We start from the raw sequence: 16,826 nt of genomic DNA on the forward strand, positions 1-16,826 counted from the left end.
ACATTGCGTCAGGCAGCATCTATGCAGAGAGAGCAAGCCAATGTTATGAGTCTAGATGACTCTTCATCAGAGCATTGAGTGTACTCCTGGTGGGAAATTTCAATGTCCACCACCAAAGTAGTGCAGCAGTACTACTGATTAAGCTGGTCAGGTCCTAAACTTCCTAACTGCTAGACTGGGTCTTCATATGGTGAGGGAACCACCAAGAGGGAAAAACATGCTTGTCCTTATCCTTGTCAATCTGCCTGCCACAGATGCATCAGTTCATGATAGCATCAGTAAGAGTGATCACTGCACAGTCCTTGTGGAGACAAAGTCACATTGAGAACAATCTCGATTGTATTGTGTGCCACTATCATCATGCTAAGTGGGACAGACTTTGAATTGTTCTAGCACCTGAACTAGGCATCCATGAGGTACTATGAGCCATCTGCTGCAGCAGAATAATTGTCCAACATATTTCACAATTCTACGATTACTATCATGCCTGGGATCAACCCAAGAAAAGCACTAGGCGTACCTAAGAATGAAGTGTTGACCTGTGAATCTACCAAACAGGACTATTTGCGTGCAAAATAGCATAAGCAGCAAATGATAGACAAAGCTTGGTGATCCATAAACAAGAGATCAGATTGAAGCTCTGCAGTTCTGCCACATCCTGTTGTGAATGGTTGTGGACAATTATACAACTCACTGGACGAGTCAGCTCCACAAATATCCCCATCCTCAATGATGGAAGAGCCCAATATATCAGTGCAAAAGATAAGGCTGAAGCATTCCCAGCAATCTTTAGCCAGAAGGGCTGAGTGGATGATCCATCTCTGCCTCCTCCTGTCATCCCCAGTATTGCAGTCTTTAACTAATTCACATGATATCAAGAAATAGCTGGGGCACTGAATACTGCTCAGACTATGGACCCTGACAACATTCTGGCAATAGTAACCATGTTATTCCAATACAGTTACAACATTGGCATCTACCTGAGATCTCAACACCCAGTTTACCCAAAACTTGTCTGCTATCGACAAGGCACAAGTCAGGAGTGTGATGGAATGCTCCCCACTTGTCTAAATATGTGCAGCTCCAACAACACTCAAAGCCTGACCTCATTCAGCACAAAGCAGCCTGCTTAATTAGCACCACATTCACAATCATTCAATCACTTCACTACTGACACTGAGAAGCAACTGTGTGAACCATCTACAGAATACACTGTAGAAATTCATGAAAGATCCTTAGATAGCACCTTCCAAGTCCATAACCAATTCCATTTGAAGGACAAGGGCAGCAGAAACATGAGACCACCACAGCCATCTGCAAGTTCCCCTTCAAGGCACTCACCATCCTGACTTGGAAATATATCGCTGTTCCTTCAGTGTCTTTAGATCTGTCTTCACTGGGGAAGACACGAGCAATCTCCCAGATGTAATAGTGGCTGAAGGACCTGAACTGAAGGGAATTTATATAAGGCAGAAATGGTGTTGGAGAGACTGTTGGGTCTGAAGGCTGATAAGTCCCCAGGACCTGATGGTCTGCCTCCCAGGGTACTGAAGGAGATGGCTCTAGAAATCGTGGATGCATTAGTGATCATTTTCCAATGTTCTATAGATTCAGGATCAGTTCCTGCGGATTGGAGGGTGGCTAATGTTGCCCCACCTTTTAAGAAAGGAGGGAGAGAGAAAACAGAGAATTATAGACCAGTTAGTCTGACCTCACTGGTGGGGAAAAATGCTGGAGTCAATTATAAAGGACGAAATTACGACACATCTTGATAGCAGTAACGGGATTGGTCAGAGTCAGCATGGATTTATGAAGGGGAAATCATGCTTGACTAATCTTTTGGAATTTTTTGAGGACGTAACTCTGAAGATGGACAAGGGAGATCCAGTGGATGTAGTATACCTGGACTTTCAGAAAGCCTTTGATAAAGTCCCACAAAGGAGGTTAGTGAGTAAAATTAGGGCACATGGTATTAGGGGTAAAAAACGACATGGATTGAAAATTGGTTGACTGATAGGAAACAAAGAGTAGTGATAAACGGCTCCCTTTCGGAATGGCAGGCAGTGACCAGTGGTGTGCCGCAGCTTTTTACAATGATATAGATGAAGGTATTAAAAGTAATATTAGCAAATTTGCTGATGACACAAAGCTGCGTGGCAGGGTGAAATGTGAGGAGGATGTTAGGAGAATACAGGGTGACCTGGACAGGCTAGATGAGTGGACGGATGCATGGCAGATGCAGTTTAATGTGGATAAATGTGTGGTTATCCACTTTGGTGGCAAGAACAGGAAGGCAGATTACTACTTAAATGGAGTCAAGTTAGGTAAAGGGGCAGTACAACGAGATCGAGGTGTTCTTATACATCAGTCAATGAAAGCAAGCATGCAGGTACAGCAGGCAGTGAAGAAAGCTAATAGCATGCTGGCCTTCATAACAAAAGGAATTGAGTGTAGAAGCAAAGAGGTCCTTCTGCAGCTGTACAGGGCCCTAGTGAGACTGCACCTGGAATATTGGGCGCAGTTTTGGTCTCCAAATTTGAGGAAAGACTTTCTGGCTATTGAGAGAGTGCAGTGTAGGTTCACGAGGTCAATTCCCGGAATGGCGGGACTATCTTACGCTGAAAGATTGGAACGACTGGGCTTGTATACGCTTGAGTTTAGAAGACTGAGAGGGGATCTGATTGAGACGCATAAGATTATTAAAGGATTGGACACTCTGGAGGCAGGAAGCATGTTTCCACTGATGGGTGAGTGCTGAACCAGAGGACACAGCTTAAAAATAAGGGGTAGGCCACTTAGAACAGAGTTGAGGAGAAACTTCTTCACCCAGAGAGTGGTGGGTGTATGGAATGCTCTGCCCCAGAAGGCTGTGGAGGCCAGGTCTCTGGCTACTTTCAAGAAAGAGTTGGATAAAGCTCTTAAGGATAGTGGAATCAAGGGTTATGGGGATGAGGCAGGAACAGGATACTGATTGAGGATGATCAGCCATGATCATAATGAATGGTGGTGCTGACTCGAAGGGCAGAATGACCTACTCCTGCACCTATTGTCTATTGTGTCGCTGAGTAAAAATCCTAGAACTCCCTCCCTAAAGCATTGTACATCTACCGACAGACCATGGATCGCAGTGGCTCAAGAAGGCAGCTCCCCAACACCACCTCAAGGGTAACTAGGGATGGCCGGTAAATACTGGGAATGAATATAAAAATAAGTGGCAAAACCTCAATGGGTAGTTAATTGGTTCTTAAGAATTTTGTGATGTCCTGAGGTTGTGTTGTTATGGAAACATTAAATATTTTTCCCTTTCCTTTCCCTTTTTAATACAACCTGCAGTGATTCTCAAAGTTTACTACATTATATTTTATTAGACTCAGCTCATTGGGATAGATATGACCCAGCTGCCTATGATCCTCGATACAGAGACTACAGGGAATATGAAATGCCATACTGGTACTATGGACCTTACCGGGAGCTCTACACCGATAGGTGAGTAACAGACCACTTGAGAATAGAGTGCTTTGCCCTGTGGCTCCTTTACCACAGTTCTCCATCTCATTGTGGAGCAGAGCCTGTGCATTTCTCTTAAGATGCCTTATACTGAAGATTGGGTAGGGTAGGGGTTGGCAATACTGTATTGGGCAAGTGGAGAGAGAGAGAATTGATCAGCTTCAACACATACTTGAGTGGGCATTGAACAGAGTTCCTCCTGGGTATTTGAGAATGATAACAAGGTTCATAAGGGTAACCTGAGGAGAGAATGCATGGGTCAGTCTTCTGGTACATTGATTATAATAGTCGAAGGGCTGGTCGAAGCAAAACTTTTATAAACTAAATTTGAAGGGTTGTTTGGATGAATCAGACTGTCTTCTAGTGTAGAGAGTTCTGAACAAAAGATTAAAATTTGAACCAGGCTATACAGGGGTGTTCTCATATAGGGGAGTCAAAATCTGGAATTGTTTTTCTTCCAAGTGTTGACCTGGTGAGGCGAGGAGAAGCAATCAGAGAGGAGAGTGCTGAAAATGTCAAAACTGAGATGGGCAGATTTTTGCTGGATTTAGTGTGGTGAGGATTAGGAGCCCGGTTGTGTAGCTGATGCCAACCTGTCATGTTTGCATGGTGTACATGTTCAAGAGGCTGGGTTTTGCCATCACACTTATACCAATAAGAGTCCACTTGCCAACCAATCTGCACTCTTACACTGCATTAATGTTTTATTTTTGCATTGGTATTCTTGAGAAGTGAGGACTGCAGATCCTGGAGATCAGAGCTTAAAAATGTGTTGATGGAAAAGTGCAGCAGGTCAGGCAGCATCCAAGGAGCAGGAGAATCGATGTTTCGGGCATAAGCCCTTCTTGTTTATTGGCCTGATAAGTTGTCAGAGTTTTTCTTGCACTCATTTTTTTTTATAAACAATATTCAAACATAGATCAGTGTGCAGGACTCCTTCTGGTTCTCAACAATATTGTTCAGAATTGCTAAATGGACTTCCAAGAGACTTTCCAAGGATGGAGAGACAGTGACTGTTCTCTCATGTAGTCTGGAGTGTTGTTTTAAAAAATTCTCAAGGTCAAGGACCAGGCTCGCAGGAAAGTAGTCTGACACAGAACAAACAGCCAAGAGGCGAGTCTGCTAGAATATAAGTGTTTTATTCCCCGCAGTGTCCCCACAACCAGTCTCGTACTTACAACGGGTCTGGTTTATACTCACTCTACGTGTTACCAAAACTGGGAGCCGTCAGTTCTCGTAGAGCGGTTGCCAACAACCCACGCTCGGCGGTTAAACGTAACCCCGGAGCAGGCTCTACCGAACTGGAGACTTCTCCAGCTGATATACCCTTTTCCAGATATAAACATTCATGTGAACAGCAGAGCAAGGCTAAAAAACACATTCCATTCTGGTTACATACAGATAAGAAGATTCACACGGGAAGGTGTATAACAAGATTCACACGGGACTAAGCGACACCTTCCATTTTCGGTTAGAGCAGAGCAAGGCTAAAAAACACATTCCATTCTGGTTATTCACACGGGAAGGTGTATGACAAGATTCACACGGGACCAAGCGACACCTTCCATTTTCGGTTAGATTCACACATGTATTGGGACACAATTTTAACCCTTTCACCACATTCCACTGCTTGGCCCAATACATGTGTTGCATAATGATTCACACGTATTGGGACATAATTTTACACCACATTCCACTGCTTGACCCAATACATGTGTTACATTATGCCCATATGTATTCTTTCTAACAAGCGCCTACGTACACGCCAAATATACAAGCAAGTCAGGACATTACAGCATGTTAAAATCACCAGGACCGCTACCAGGATCGACAAGGGTGGGAACAGGAATGTCCCCGCAGTGGAGGACATACCACTCAATATGTCCCACCAATGATGAGCTGACTCCACGTCCACTACACGGGCAGCATGTACTACCTCCTGTCCATGTATAAAGGTAGACACCGTAACCTTGGTGACATTGGTTTGATGCTTTCGTAATATCTGCTTAAGCTCCTCGGATCGGTCCAATGCCCGCTTAAACCGATCCAGGGAAATGTTCCAGGGATTCCTCAGCACTTTCCACTGCACCTTGGTAAAGTGGCGAGCACTGCTATAAGTGGTCAACAAATAGGTGTGATTCTGCCAGTGCCACTGATAGACATTTGAGAGGCATCCCGAGAACGGTGCTGAGGGAAGCATAGGATGTGGATTATTGGTAGCCACACAGAGCGTGTGTGGCCCAATCTGCCACATCATGTCCCTTGGAGTCTCAACAGTCCATTCGCACAGGGCCGTTCCCTTAGTCAAGCAAGGGTCCCGATACCTGTCCATCAGTAGGCAAGTTTTCCCCTGATCAGTCTGTTCACAAGCGGACAGATCATAGGTAATATTGGTATCTGGGCTAAACCACTGTCCCCTTGTCTTCAGAAAATAATATCCAGAAGATGTAATCACTGGTAATACATAATATCGACAGACCGTAACAGTGTGGGTTACATTCATGGTAACAAAGTATCCGTTACACATAGTTGCGTTACACCATGTTCGCTCTGGATGGGTTATCATCCACAATTTCTCAGATACATTCCATAGTCCCCTCCACGCCTGTACATTGGGGGATGTTACCACACGCAAAAAGCGTTCTTTCTGTATTTGAGCATGCAACATTTGAATATGACAGGCAGTCCAATTTAACTGAGCCGTAATGTTCTCAAACAGTTCCTGAGTGGCGCCCCAGACATCCAGTTCCCATTGCAGAGATCGTATCATTATTTCAGCTGTCTCTCCTTGAGTCATCATTACGGATGGCATCCACCTTCCAATAGTATGTAGTCCTTGTGAGGTGGCCTGTCCCGTGTTAGATAATTTAGTACGGGTTACCTCAGAGTCAATGGCATTCGAGATACCCATAACCGTTCCTGCGCCTCCCAGCAGGGTGTCGTACCACGCTCGTCGCCGCCTCTTGGTATGACACTCGGGTATGAGGGGCAACTGTACCCGCCAATGAACATCAGTGTGCAGTACCGCCCGGGCCATCTGTTGACAAGTTGACATAATAGGGGCCAACTGTGTTCGATGCGACCGCACGCCCCCCGTGGCACCCCTCTTCGGTGCTGGCCCGCCCCGCGTGGGGTTTAATAACGCCTCAGACGGGGCGTTCGTCGAGGGCAGTACCATTATTAACCACATGAATCGATGACGATTCCGAATATCGGTGGCATTGCGCAGCCACAGATCTTCCCCCCGAGCTGTGACGCTCCAATGAGTCCCCGTTGTCCCGCATGTCTGGGTGCGTCGGTCCCACAAACACGTCTTGACTTGGGCATTTACCACCAGGGTGCAATTAGGCGGTATGAACGATATGTCATATTTTTCCCCATCCCGGCGCATGTAGCACTGTGCACACGTGTACAATTGACAGTCGCTGGTGAGAGTCAGAACAACGCACTGCTGACCGGGTTCACATGTAAAGTCGTCCTGCGTCCGTCGCTGGCTACTGGCCTCCCACCGCACCTCATGGCGGGCGACCGGTACCAGCGTCCAGGCCGTGATACCGATGCCCTGGAGTGGCCATCCGATCGCGAACATCACCAATAGGAGTCGCAATCCCCATGACCACCCCATGTTCAAGGCGGAGGGTCAGCCTGCGGGTGCATAGCAATTACAACATTATTTAGGTCTCACGTAAGTAGCACTGGTTCGCCGGGACGTTTGCCCAGGTCGGGTCTCCGGGGTACATAATGGTGACCAGACTGTCCTTCCCCTGTGCTATGATTTCGGCCGGCCTGGGGGGGCCGGTCGTCTGGCGCACCCATACCTTGGCCCCCTTAGTGTCAGTAGACCCAAATCCCCCCGTCCCACGCTCAGTAACCGTAACGGGAGCTCCCATCTCTTCCACCGTTGTAAGGTTACATGGCTTAATGACCAATTGCGCTATTCTGTCCCCCTTCTGTATCACGTAAGGTTCAGCGGTGATGTTGACCAGGATCACCCCCAACTCCCCTTGGTAGTCTGCGTCAATTACGCCTGCCATCACATCAATCCCCTTTAGTGACAGTCCCGACCGCGGGAGGATATGCCCATAGGTTCCAGGGGGACAAATCAACCCTAACCCGGTCTTAATCACCGTAGGTTTCTGTTGGATCAAAGTCTGGGCAGTTAGTGCTCGTAGGTCCAGTCCAGCCGAAGCCGGCGTGGCCCTTACGGGAATATCAGCTTCCTCAGCGAACTTCCACATTTTAATAGGCTGAGTCTTTGGGGTATCACATACTCGTATCATCCTATTCAAGGGTGTTACCCCATTTCCTAATGGGCGGTTATTAATTTGTTTCACCACCCGAATTAGTTGCTTCCTCCAACCCGTTAAGTCATTGCAACCTCCTGCTTTTCGTAGTGAGGACTTCAGAAGCCCATTCATTCGTTCTATAAGTCCCGCAGCTTGTGGGTGATAGGGTACATGATAAACCCATTCCACGTGGTTATCGTGACACCACTGCTTTACCGCCCTTCCTGTGAAATGGGAGCCATTGTCACTCTGGACCTGTATGGGCAATCCATAAAATTGTTCAATCAAATCTAAACATCGCAAGGTAGCCTGTTGATTGTTGTGACGACAGGGATGGGCTACCAAAACCCCAGACATAGTGTCCACAGCTGTACATATGTGGTTACATCCTTGTGAGGAGGGTAAGGGACCCACAAAGTCCATTTGCCAGCTCTGTCCCGGACCATCCCCCCGATGGATATGTCCCATCATGTGTTGGGGCACTCCCTGCCGCTGATGTTGACACTGCTCACACTGGTTTACTGCAGTCTTAACATCATCTACCATAAGATCTATTCCTCGGTCTCGAGCCCAGTGCAAGGTTCCTTGCACTCCCCAGTGCCCAGCCTTAAGGTGTGCCCATCTAGCTAGGTCCACTGAGGTGCCCCTTTGCACCATCATGGTTCGGACGATACCATCCACATATCGGTTATGTAGAGCTTCCACATCATTTCGAGAGGTATGGGCATCTACGTGGGTGATGTATATGACCAGGTATTGAGCTTTCTCCCATATATCCTCCCATAACTGTTTACCCCACACTTCCCTATTCTGGATCATCCACTGATTGGCCTGCCAAGTTGGCATCCATTGTGTCATGCCGTTAACCACTGACCACGAGTCAGAGAACAAACAAACTCCCATGACCCCTGCTTGCATGACTACCATATGCACTGCCTTTAATTCTGCCCACTGACTACTTTTTCCCTCCCCTAATTCTTCTAGGGTAGTGCCTTGTTTTGGGTTAAAGGCGGCAGCTTTCCATCTACGCTGTCCCGCTTTCCACTGGGCTGACCCATCTACGAACCAAGCCGTGGCTTGTTCATCCGGGGTCAGTTCATCATACCGTTTTCCCATCTTAACGGGTGATTCCTTGTATTCAATCACCTCAAACCGCTTTTCCCCTTCCTCAGGGGCCTCCGCCACTTGCTCATGTAGGACTGACACTCCTTTCTGTCCAGTCCGCACTCTCTCCGACACATACCATTTCCATTTAATGATGCTGCTCTCTTGGGCAGTTCCTATTCGGTGGGTAGTGGGGTCACTAAGTACCCACGGAAGAATAGGGATAGCTGTTCTCATGATCACTTCATGTCCAATGGTCAGGGCTTCGGTTTCCACCAAGCCCCAGTAGCATGCTAATAACTGTTTCTCAAAGGGGGTATACCGTTCCCCTGCTGGGGGTAATTTTCGGGACCAAAATCCCAGTGGCTTACGGGTTCTTTCCTGTTTTTGCCATAAGCTCCAATTGGCATAATCCCCCTGTGCTGAGACTTGCAGTTCTACAGGTCCTGACTGTATCTTTCCCAAGGATACAGCTTGCTGTATCGCTTGCTTGGCCATTTCAAATGCAGTTTGATGGACCTCCGTCCATTCGAACGCTGCCTTTTTCCTCGTAACTCGATACAAAGGTTTTAAAATTTGTCCTAAATGGGGAATATGCTGTCTCCAGAATCCGAATAACCCAATAAATTGCTGCACGTCCTTCTGGGTGTGAGGGACGGCAAAGACCTGAATCTTATTTTTAGCTTTCGCAGTGATTTCCCTTTCCCCCTTGTTCCACACGATTCCTAAGAATTTTACCGTTTGTGAGGGACCCTGGATTTTGGCTGGGTTGATCTCCCACCCATATCCTCGCATATGTTGAACCAGTTGGTCCAGCAATTCCTGAACCTGCTTCTGACTTGTCCCCTGTATCATCATATCGTCAATATAGTGCGAGATCATCACTTCGTCAGGCACTTTAAAGGCAGCCACGTGTTCTGCAACTATCCGGTGGCAGATAGTAGGGCTATGCAGATATCCTTGGGGCAGTCGTGTGAACGTGAATTGTCTACCCTCCCAAGTGAATGCGAACTGTTCCTGCCTATCTTCGGGAATAGGAATTGTGAAGAAGGCATTAGCCAAATCAATTACTCCGTACCACACCCCTGGATGATGTTGGATTCGTCCTATAATAGTGACGGCATCCGGGACCGCTGCCGTCAAGGCCGGAGTGTGACGGTTTAGTTGCCGATAATCTACCGTCATCCGCCATGACCCATCGGCTTTATGTACGGGCCATAAGGGGTTATTCCACGCCGTGGTGCATGTCCTAAGCACTCCCGCTTCCAAATAATCCTTAATTGTGGCGGATATTTCTTTATGTCCGCCGGGAATCCTATACTGTCTAAGACTTATTACGCGATCGGCGATCGGGATGGGGAAGGGGTCCATCTTAACCTTTCCCACTAACACCGTCCTACAGCGCAAAGCCATTTTCGTGATTCCAAATTCAAACTTCCCTTGTTGGAGGTGAAGTGTTAAACCGGCCAGAATGTCCATTCCCAGGATCCATTCTCTAACCGGTGTAATGATAATTGAATAAGTTTTAATGGGCATTGTACCTATCTTTAGGGGCAATTGTACTGTTCTTCCTTCAATCAGATTACCTCCCAGCCCAACCAGCGTGACTGGGGTTCCTTTAAACTTATGGGGCGTCCCATAGATTAAGGTGGCCTCCGCCCCTGTGTCCACTAGAGCCATAACGGTTTGGACGGATTTGCGCCAATAGATAGTCAATGATACATGAGGTCGAATGTCGTCTGCTGACCATTGGCTCGTTCGTGGGCAAACCCTTGGGGCTTGGCCCGATTCCTATTGTTCCTCCCATTCATCTTCCCCAGACAGCACTGGGTAAAGACGTTTGCCTCGCCCTTCTTTGTTCTTGCCTTTCTTACTAGGTTTCCGGCCACGCCTATCCACTTTATAACACTCTCGGAGGGGAGGCCGTACCTCCTCCTCCTCCTCGTCCTCCGAGGATTCCCACCGCTGGGAAGTGGAAGTTCTACCCCTTCGAGGCTCATTAACAACCGGACCCAGTGTCTGACATTTTTGTGTTAGTAATTCCACTAGGTCTTCCATAGTGGGTCGGGACTCCGTCTCTACCCGGGACACCTTCAGTCCCTTTCGTCTGCATAAGTCTTTTAATTCCGGTGTAGGTAGGCCATCAATCTCCGATGCTGGGACCTGCGCCCGTATCAAAGCTTGCCACAAAGCACGCCGTGAGGGGCCTTGGTTACTTCCTTGATTAGGGTTTACTTTTCCCCCTGCCCGAGCCTCAGGGCGACGCCCCTCCGTGCCCCCCTGAGAAGCACGGGTTGTGGGTCCCCAATCCCCCAAACCACCCATCTCCCTCATCATACTACGGGCATCTCCTAGGGTTTCTCCCCGTCCACTCAACATTATGGTTAATAACAGTGGTTTATAATGGGGGGGGGCAGTCTTCACTAGATGGTCTCTAGTCTGTCTACTAACATTTGTGTTATCTACCTCGTCCAGCACTCCCAGCAACAGGGCATCCCGCACACACAAACGGGTTAGCCTCTGAACCCCTTCCTTAATCGTTGTCCAAGTTCCTTCCAAGGGGGGCCAATCGGACGGGAAGGGATACTGTTCGGCCACTGCCCTGGCATACATCCCAAATAGGGTCCCCATACTGCGATCTATTACCATATCCTTGGCTTGGTTGCGGTACCCCAGGTCTATGGCAGCATCCTTTGCTAATCCACCAAACTTGGGAGCATCCTGATAGTCTACCTGCACTTGTTGCCCCCCTTCCTCGAGGAGCCGAATTAGCCATAGCTCTAACGGCTCCCCAGGATTACGTCGGGTTTTCTGGGTGATAAACAGCACCTCATCGGTAGTGAAGTCTTCCGTTAATTCAGAGAATTCTGCGGGAGGCTGAGCCCGCGGTAATTCATGCATAATTGCCTCCCCTTGTTCATTCCGTATAGGGTTTCCTTTCTCATCTAACATTACCTCCCGTTGCACTGGGAGACGTCTCTGAACCTGCTTTCTCCTAACCACTGGTTTAGCTTGGAGTACGGGTGGGTCCTCTTCGTACTGATCATCTAAATCTCCCCAAATGTTCCCATCCCAATGATCGATATCCCACCGATCCCCGTTATTTAACTGGGCTACAAACGCCCGTACTTGTACCGGGTCCGGGGTTCGAGGGACCTTCCTTTTCTCTTTCCGTTTCTTAGCAGACAAATACATAATAGTTCGTCCTGCTAGTTCAGTTAATGCTGTCAATTCAGCTTTTAACTTCATAATTTCCTGCCTCAACATAGAGGCATCTCCCGAACTGAGTCCCTGCTCATGTTTCAGGAGGGCTAATTCTGCTTCAGCTTTTTGGCGCTTGTCTGACTGTTGTCTACAAGCCGCCGCACAGGCCCACATCCTCCGCTGTACCCCAGGCAATGGGTTCTTCGGCAGGACTGGGATCCTCTCAAGGGTGGACAGCAGCGACCCTGGGGTTCCTACGCCCTCGGCCTCCCAGTCCTCCGGTCGCCCCCCACCATTTCTCAAACAAACTGCCACGCCATGCCACGGCCCATGCCATCCCGGGACGGTCAGGACCTCCACAGTTTGTTCCTCTGGTTTCTTAGCCTTTTTCCAAAACATTGTTCTGTATCAAAATCTTTCCTCAATTGCGATTGATCCTGCCGACTACGCCAAAATGTTTTAAAAAATTCTCAAGGTCAAGGACCAGGCTCGCAGGAAAGTAGTCTGACACAGAACAAACAGCCAAGAGGCGAGTCTGCTAGAATATAAGTGTTTTATTCCCCGCAGTGTCCCCACAACCAGTCTCGTACTTACAACGGGTCTGGTTTATACTCACTCTACGTGTTACCAAAACTGGGAGCCGTCAGTTCTCGTAGAGCGGTTGCCAACAACCCACGCTCGGCGGTTAAACGTAACCCCGGAGCAGGCTCTACCGAACTGGAGACTTCTCCAGCTGATATACCCTTTTCCAGATATAAACATTCATGTGAACAGCAGAGCAAGGCTAAAAAACACATTCCATTCTGGTTACATACAGATAAGAAGATTCACACGGGAAGGTGTATAACAAGATTCACACGGGACTAAGCGACACCTTCCATTTTCGGTTAGAGCAGAGCAAGGCTAAAAAACACATTCCATTCTGGTTATTCACACGGGAAGGTGTATGACAAGATTCACACGGGACCAAGCGACACCTTCCATTTTCGGTTAGATTCACACATGTATTGGGACACAATTTTAACCCTTTCACCACAAGTGTGGAGGATGGTTGTAACATTTGGCTGCTTGGATTTGAGTGTCTTTGGCTGGGCAACTGAGAGCAGGTTTTCATTTGAGAATGAGGATGTGGTGCTGGGTATGGATATTGAGACATCGGAGTTTGGAGAGGGGCTTTTAGCTGACGACATTGCAGCTAGTGTTTTGTTTTTTTTTCCATATTCCCCTCTGGTCTCCTGCAGGAGCTGGTAGCAGTTCTCTGTCTTCCCCAACTTCCTGTATTACCTGTAAAATCAGTCTATTTCCTTTCAGTGATGGAAGCCAGTGTACAAATGGTTAATGTAAAGTGTTAACTGTTAAGCAACTTGTCTTTTATACAAAGTAATTTCTATACCCAGCTATGAACCACTCCAGCTCCAAGCTACACTCAACAGAGACTGATTGGAGAGGATTTGGGTGGGTGGGTGAAGAATTTTCATTCAAGGTTTCATTTATTTCAATAAATTGGGTTTTGTTTAAAAGGAGGAATGGATTTGAGAACCTCTGGCACTACGACCCTCGCTATGATGTGAGCTTCGATGAAGGTAGTCGGCAGGACCTGTACCCTGATGAGTTTGATGGGCACAGCACACACAGTGAACAGTCTGTTCACAGCGCACTGAGCTCGCACAGCGTAAGGAGCAGGCGGAGTAGCTTTGGCTCCCGCTCTCAGCAGGTGAGGAACGCTGGTAATCTCAGCAGATGTGTTAATGTACTGAGTAGTTAAGCAGTTGATCAGGGTTAATGGATTACGTTACTGGGGAAACATAAAGGGAGAGTGGTGGGACTGATGGGTGGAAGGAACAGTAAGACGGAGTAATCATACAGTCTAACAGTACGGAAGAGGCCTGTTGACACATTGAGTCTATTCTGTCAAAAATTCACTATCTATACTAGTCCCACTTTCCTACACTAAGCCTTATAGCCTTAAATGTTTTAACATTTCAAGTGCTCATCCAATTGCTTTTAATGGTTGTGAGGGTTCCCACATCAACTACCATCCCAGGCAGTGCATTCCAGACCCAGAAAACCCTCTGAGAGAACATATTTTTCGTTAAATCCCCTCTAAATCTCTTGCTGTTCACCTTAAAATTATATCACTTTGTTATTGACCCTCTGAGGGAGACAGCTGTTTTCTATTCCCCCCTGTTCATTCCCCTCAATTTTATACTCCTCTATCAGGTCCCTCCCTTAACCTTTTTCTGCTCAAAAGAAACCCACCTGAGCTTATCCAGCCTCTCTCCAGAGCTAAGCTGCTTCATTCCAGACAACATTCTGCTGAATCTCCTCTGCAACCCCTCCAGTGTAATCATAACCAGAACTATGCACATTGCTCCAACTGGGGCCTAACTGAAGTCCTGTACAGCTCCAATATAGCCTCCCTGCTTTTATTATCTATGCCACAACCGATAAAGCCAAATTTGTGCATTCTTGAGTCCCCTTTTTACCTGTACTGCCACCTTCAGGAATCTGTGGACAAACACCCAAGATCCCTCTGTTCCTCTGAGCTTCCTTCTGTCCTGCCACTCATTGAGTGTCAATCAATAAACTCTGTCCATTTAAAAAAAAAGGTGTCTTGGTTCCGAAAAAAGGTGTCTTGGTTCCGAAATAAAAACAGAATATGCTAGAGAAATTCAGGCCTGATAGCATCTGTGGAGAGAGAAAAAGACTTCAGGTTTCAGGTCCAATACAAGAAGTTCATTCAACTTTTGTGCTTCCCAAGCAGAATATGAGGTGCTCCACCAGCTTTGTTCAGGCTTCACTGCAGCAGGACTAGTATGGAAAAATCAGCACAAGAGCAAGATGGTGTATTGAAATGCCAAGTAACTGGAAGATCAGGGCTGGTCTTACTTACAGGATGGAGGTGTTCTGCAAAGCAGTGACCCAGACTGCATTTAGTCTCAAGCAGTGAATACAGATGCAGATTGTAAGAATTACAAGTAAACCTCTGTTTCACTTGGGAGATGTGTCTGGGCCTTGGACAGTGAGGAGGTAACCTGTAATTGTATGAGAAGTTGCTTTGCGGAGTGAGAAAGTGATAAAACTAGCAGAAAGTGGACCAGGGAGTCTTAGAAGGAACTGTCTGTTTAGAATTCTGACAAGGGAGGGGAAGGGAATGATGTTTGACAGCAGCCTGCTGGAGGTGGCAGAGATAATTCAGAGACTGATATCTGGTTTCTGTCTCACCGGGCATGGATCGAATTAACATTGAGGAGAGACTGGGTCTGCCACTCATGGCAGGCAAGAGGAGACTGGGTCTGTTGATATAATTAAAGAGAATGAGAAATTACTGTGGGCTATGCTGATCTTTAACTTTGGGGTTTTCAGATAAAGTGACATTCTTTTTTGATTCACCAAAACATTGTTTATTAGCTATTGGAGACCAATACAAGAAAAATATATACTGCTATAAAAAATGAGTAAATTAAACCCAAGTGAAACTCCGTGGATGACAAATAACGTGGAAAAATTGAGGGGTTGGAAGAAATACGGAGACAGCAGGCAAGTGCATTAGAGAAAATACAACAAAGTTAGGAGAAATGTCAAAAATTAGGGAGACCAAGAGAAGCATAAAGTTAAATTGTTAAGGAACATAAACAAAATTGTGAAATATTTTTGGAAGCACATCAATTAACGATTGGAATGGGAGTGAAGTCATTGAAATGGTCACAAGATAAGTATGGTCAAGTAATGGCAGAAATATTATATTAATTAGTTTCATTATTGACTGAGTGAGAAGTAACTTCTGGATGGCATTGAATGATAAGGGTAGTGAGATGAATGATTCTAAAATCAAAGGGGATGTTTTACCCAGAGGGGGAAGAAAAATCAAAGTCAGGATGGTGGGTTTCATCTGGTTTTTAAAACCATCTAGGGAAGAGATAGCGAGGTAATACTCTACAAATTTAATAATTTGTTAGAAAAAGGTGGAGAATCAGAATATTAGTGGATAGCTACTCTAGTTTTGTATTTCAGGGGACAGAATACAGTCTGTGGATCAGTCAGCATAATATTGGTGCAACAAAAAATAATGCTGCGAAAGTGAGTTATAAAAGGATATAAATAGGTTATAAGTGGTGATTGTCCTTTCAACTAGAGTATAAAGTGGGAAATGTGAAATTGTCCATTTTGGCTGATAGTGGAAAAAAAGCAGCCAATTTTTAAAATGGTGAGAGATCGCAGAGCTCTGTGATACAGAGGATCTGGCTAAATGTCTTGGAAGCCATTCAGAGAAGGTTTACCAGACTAGTATCTGGAATAGGTGGGGTCTCCAATGAGAAATAAATGGATAGGCTGGGCTTGTATTCACTTGAGTTTGGAAGAATAAGAGACAACTGGATTTCAGGGAAAGCTAGGTGAGCATATGAGGGAGACTGGAATAAAAGATTTAGATGAAGATAAATGGGAGGATGCTTGAATGGAGCATAAATGCCAGCATAGACTGGTTGGGCCAAACTATCTATAACTGTGGCATATATCCTGCGTAAATCCCAGGCAAACCCTATAATGGTCATTCAGTAATAAAAGCAGAAAATGTTGGAAAAAAATTGACCGGTCAAGTGGAGAGAGGAACTGAGTTAGTTTTCATGTTGATAACGTGCCATTAGAGCTTGTTCACTCCAAATTTGCAGCAACCTTATTGTTTGCTTAATAAGTCAGGCTCCGTCTTATTATGAACAAATAGTT

General features: G+C 46.4%; 1 protein-coding gene across 6 annotated transcripts in view; it reads left to right on the forward strand.

Moving 5' to 3' along the window:
- Positions 1-16,826, forward strand: part of sec16a (SEC16 homolog A, endoplasmic reticulum export factor) — a 78,132-nt gene that overhangs the window by 22,241 nt on the left and 39,065 nt on the right. For all 6 annotated transcript variants that reach the window (XM_043720635.2, XM_043720636.2, XM_087998159.1 and 3 more), the window contains exons 5-6: positions 3,369-3,486; positions 13,623-13,815. In XM_043720635.2, the coding sequence (XP_043576570.2) occupies positions 3,369-3,486; positions 13,623-13,815 (311 nt within the window). The remainder of the gene's footprint in view (positions 1-3,368; positions 3,487-13,622; positions 13,816-16,826) is intronic.

Source organism: Chiloscyllium plagiosum, unplaced genomic scaffold, assembly GCF_037043375.1.
Source record: "Chiloscyllium plagiosum isolate Xiang-an unplaced genomic scaffold, Cpla_swu_hap1 HiC_scaffold_21, whole genome shotgun sequence".
NCBI lineage: Eukaryota > Metazoa > Chordata > Chondrichthyes > Orectolobiformes > Hemiscylliidae > Chiloscyllium > Chiloscyllium plagiosum.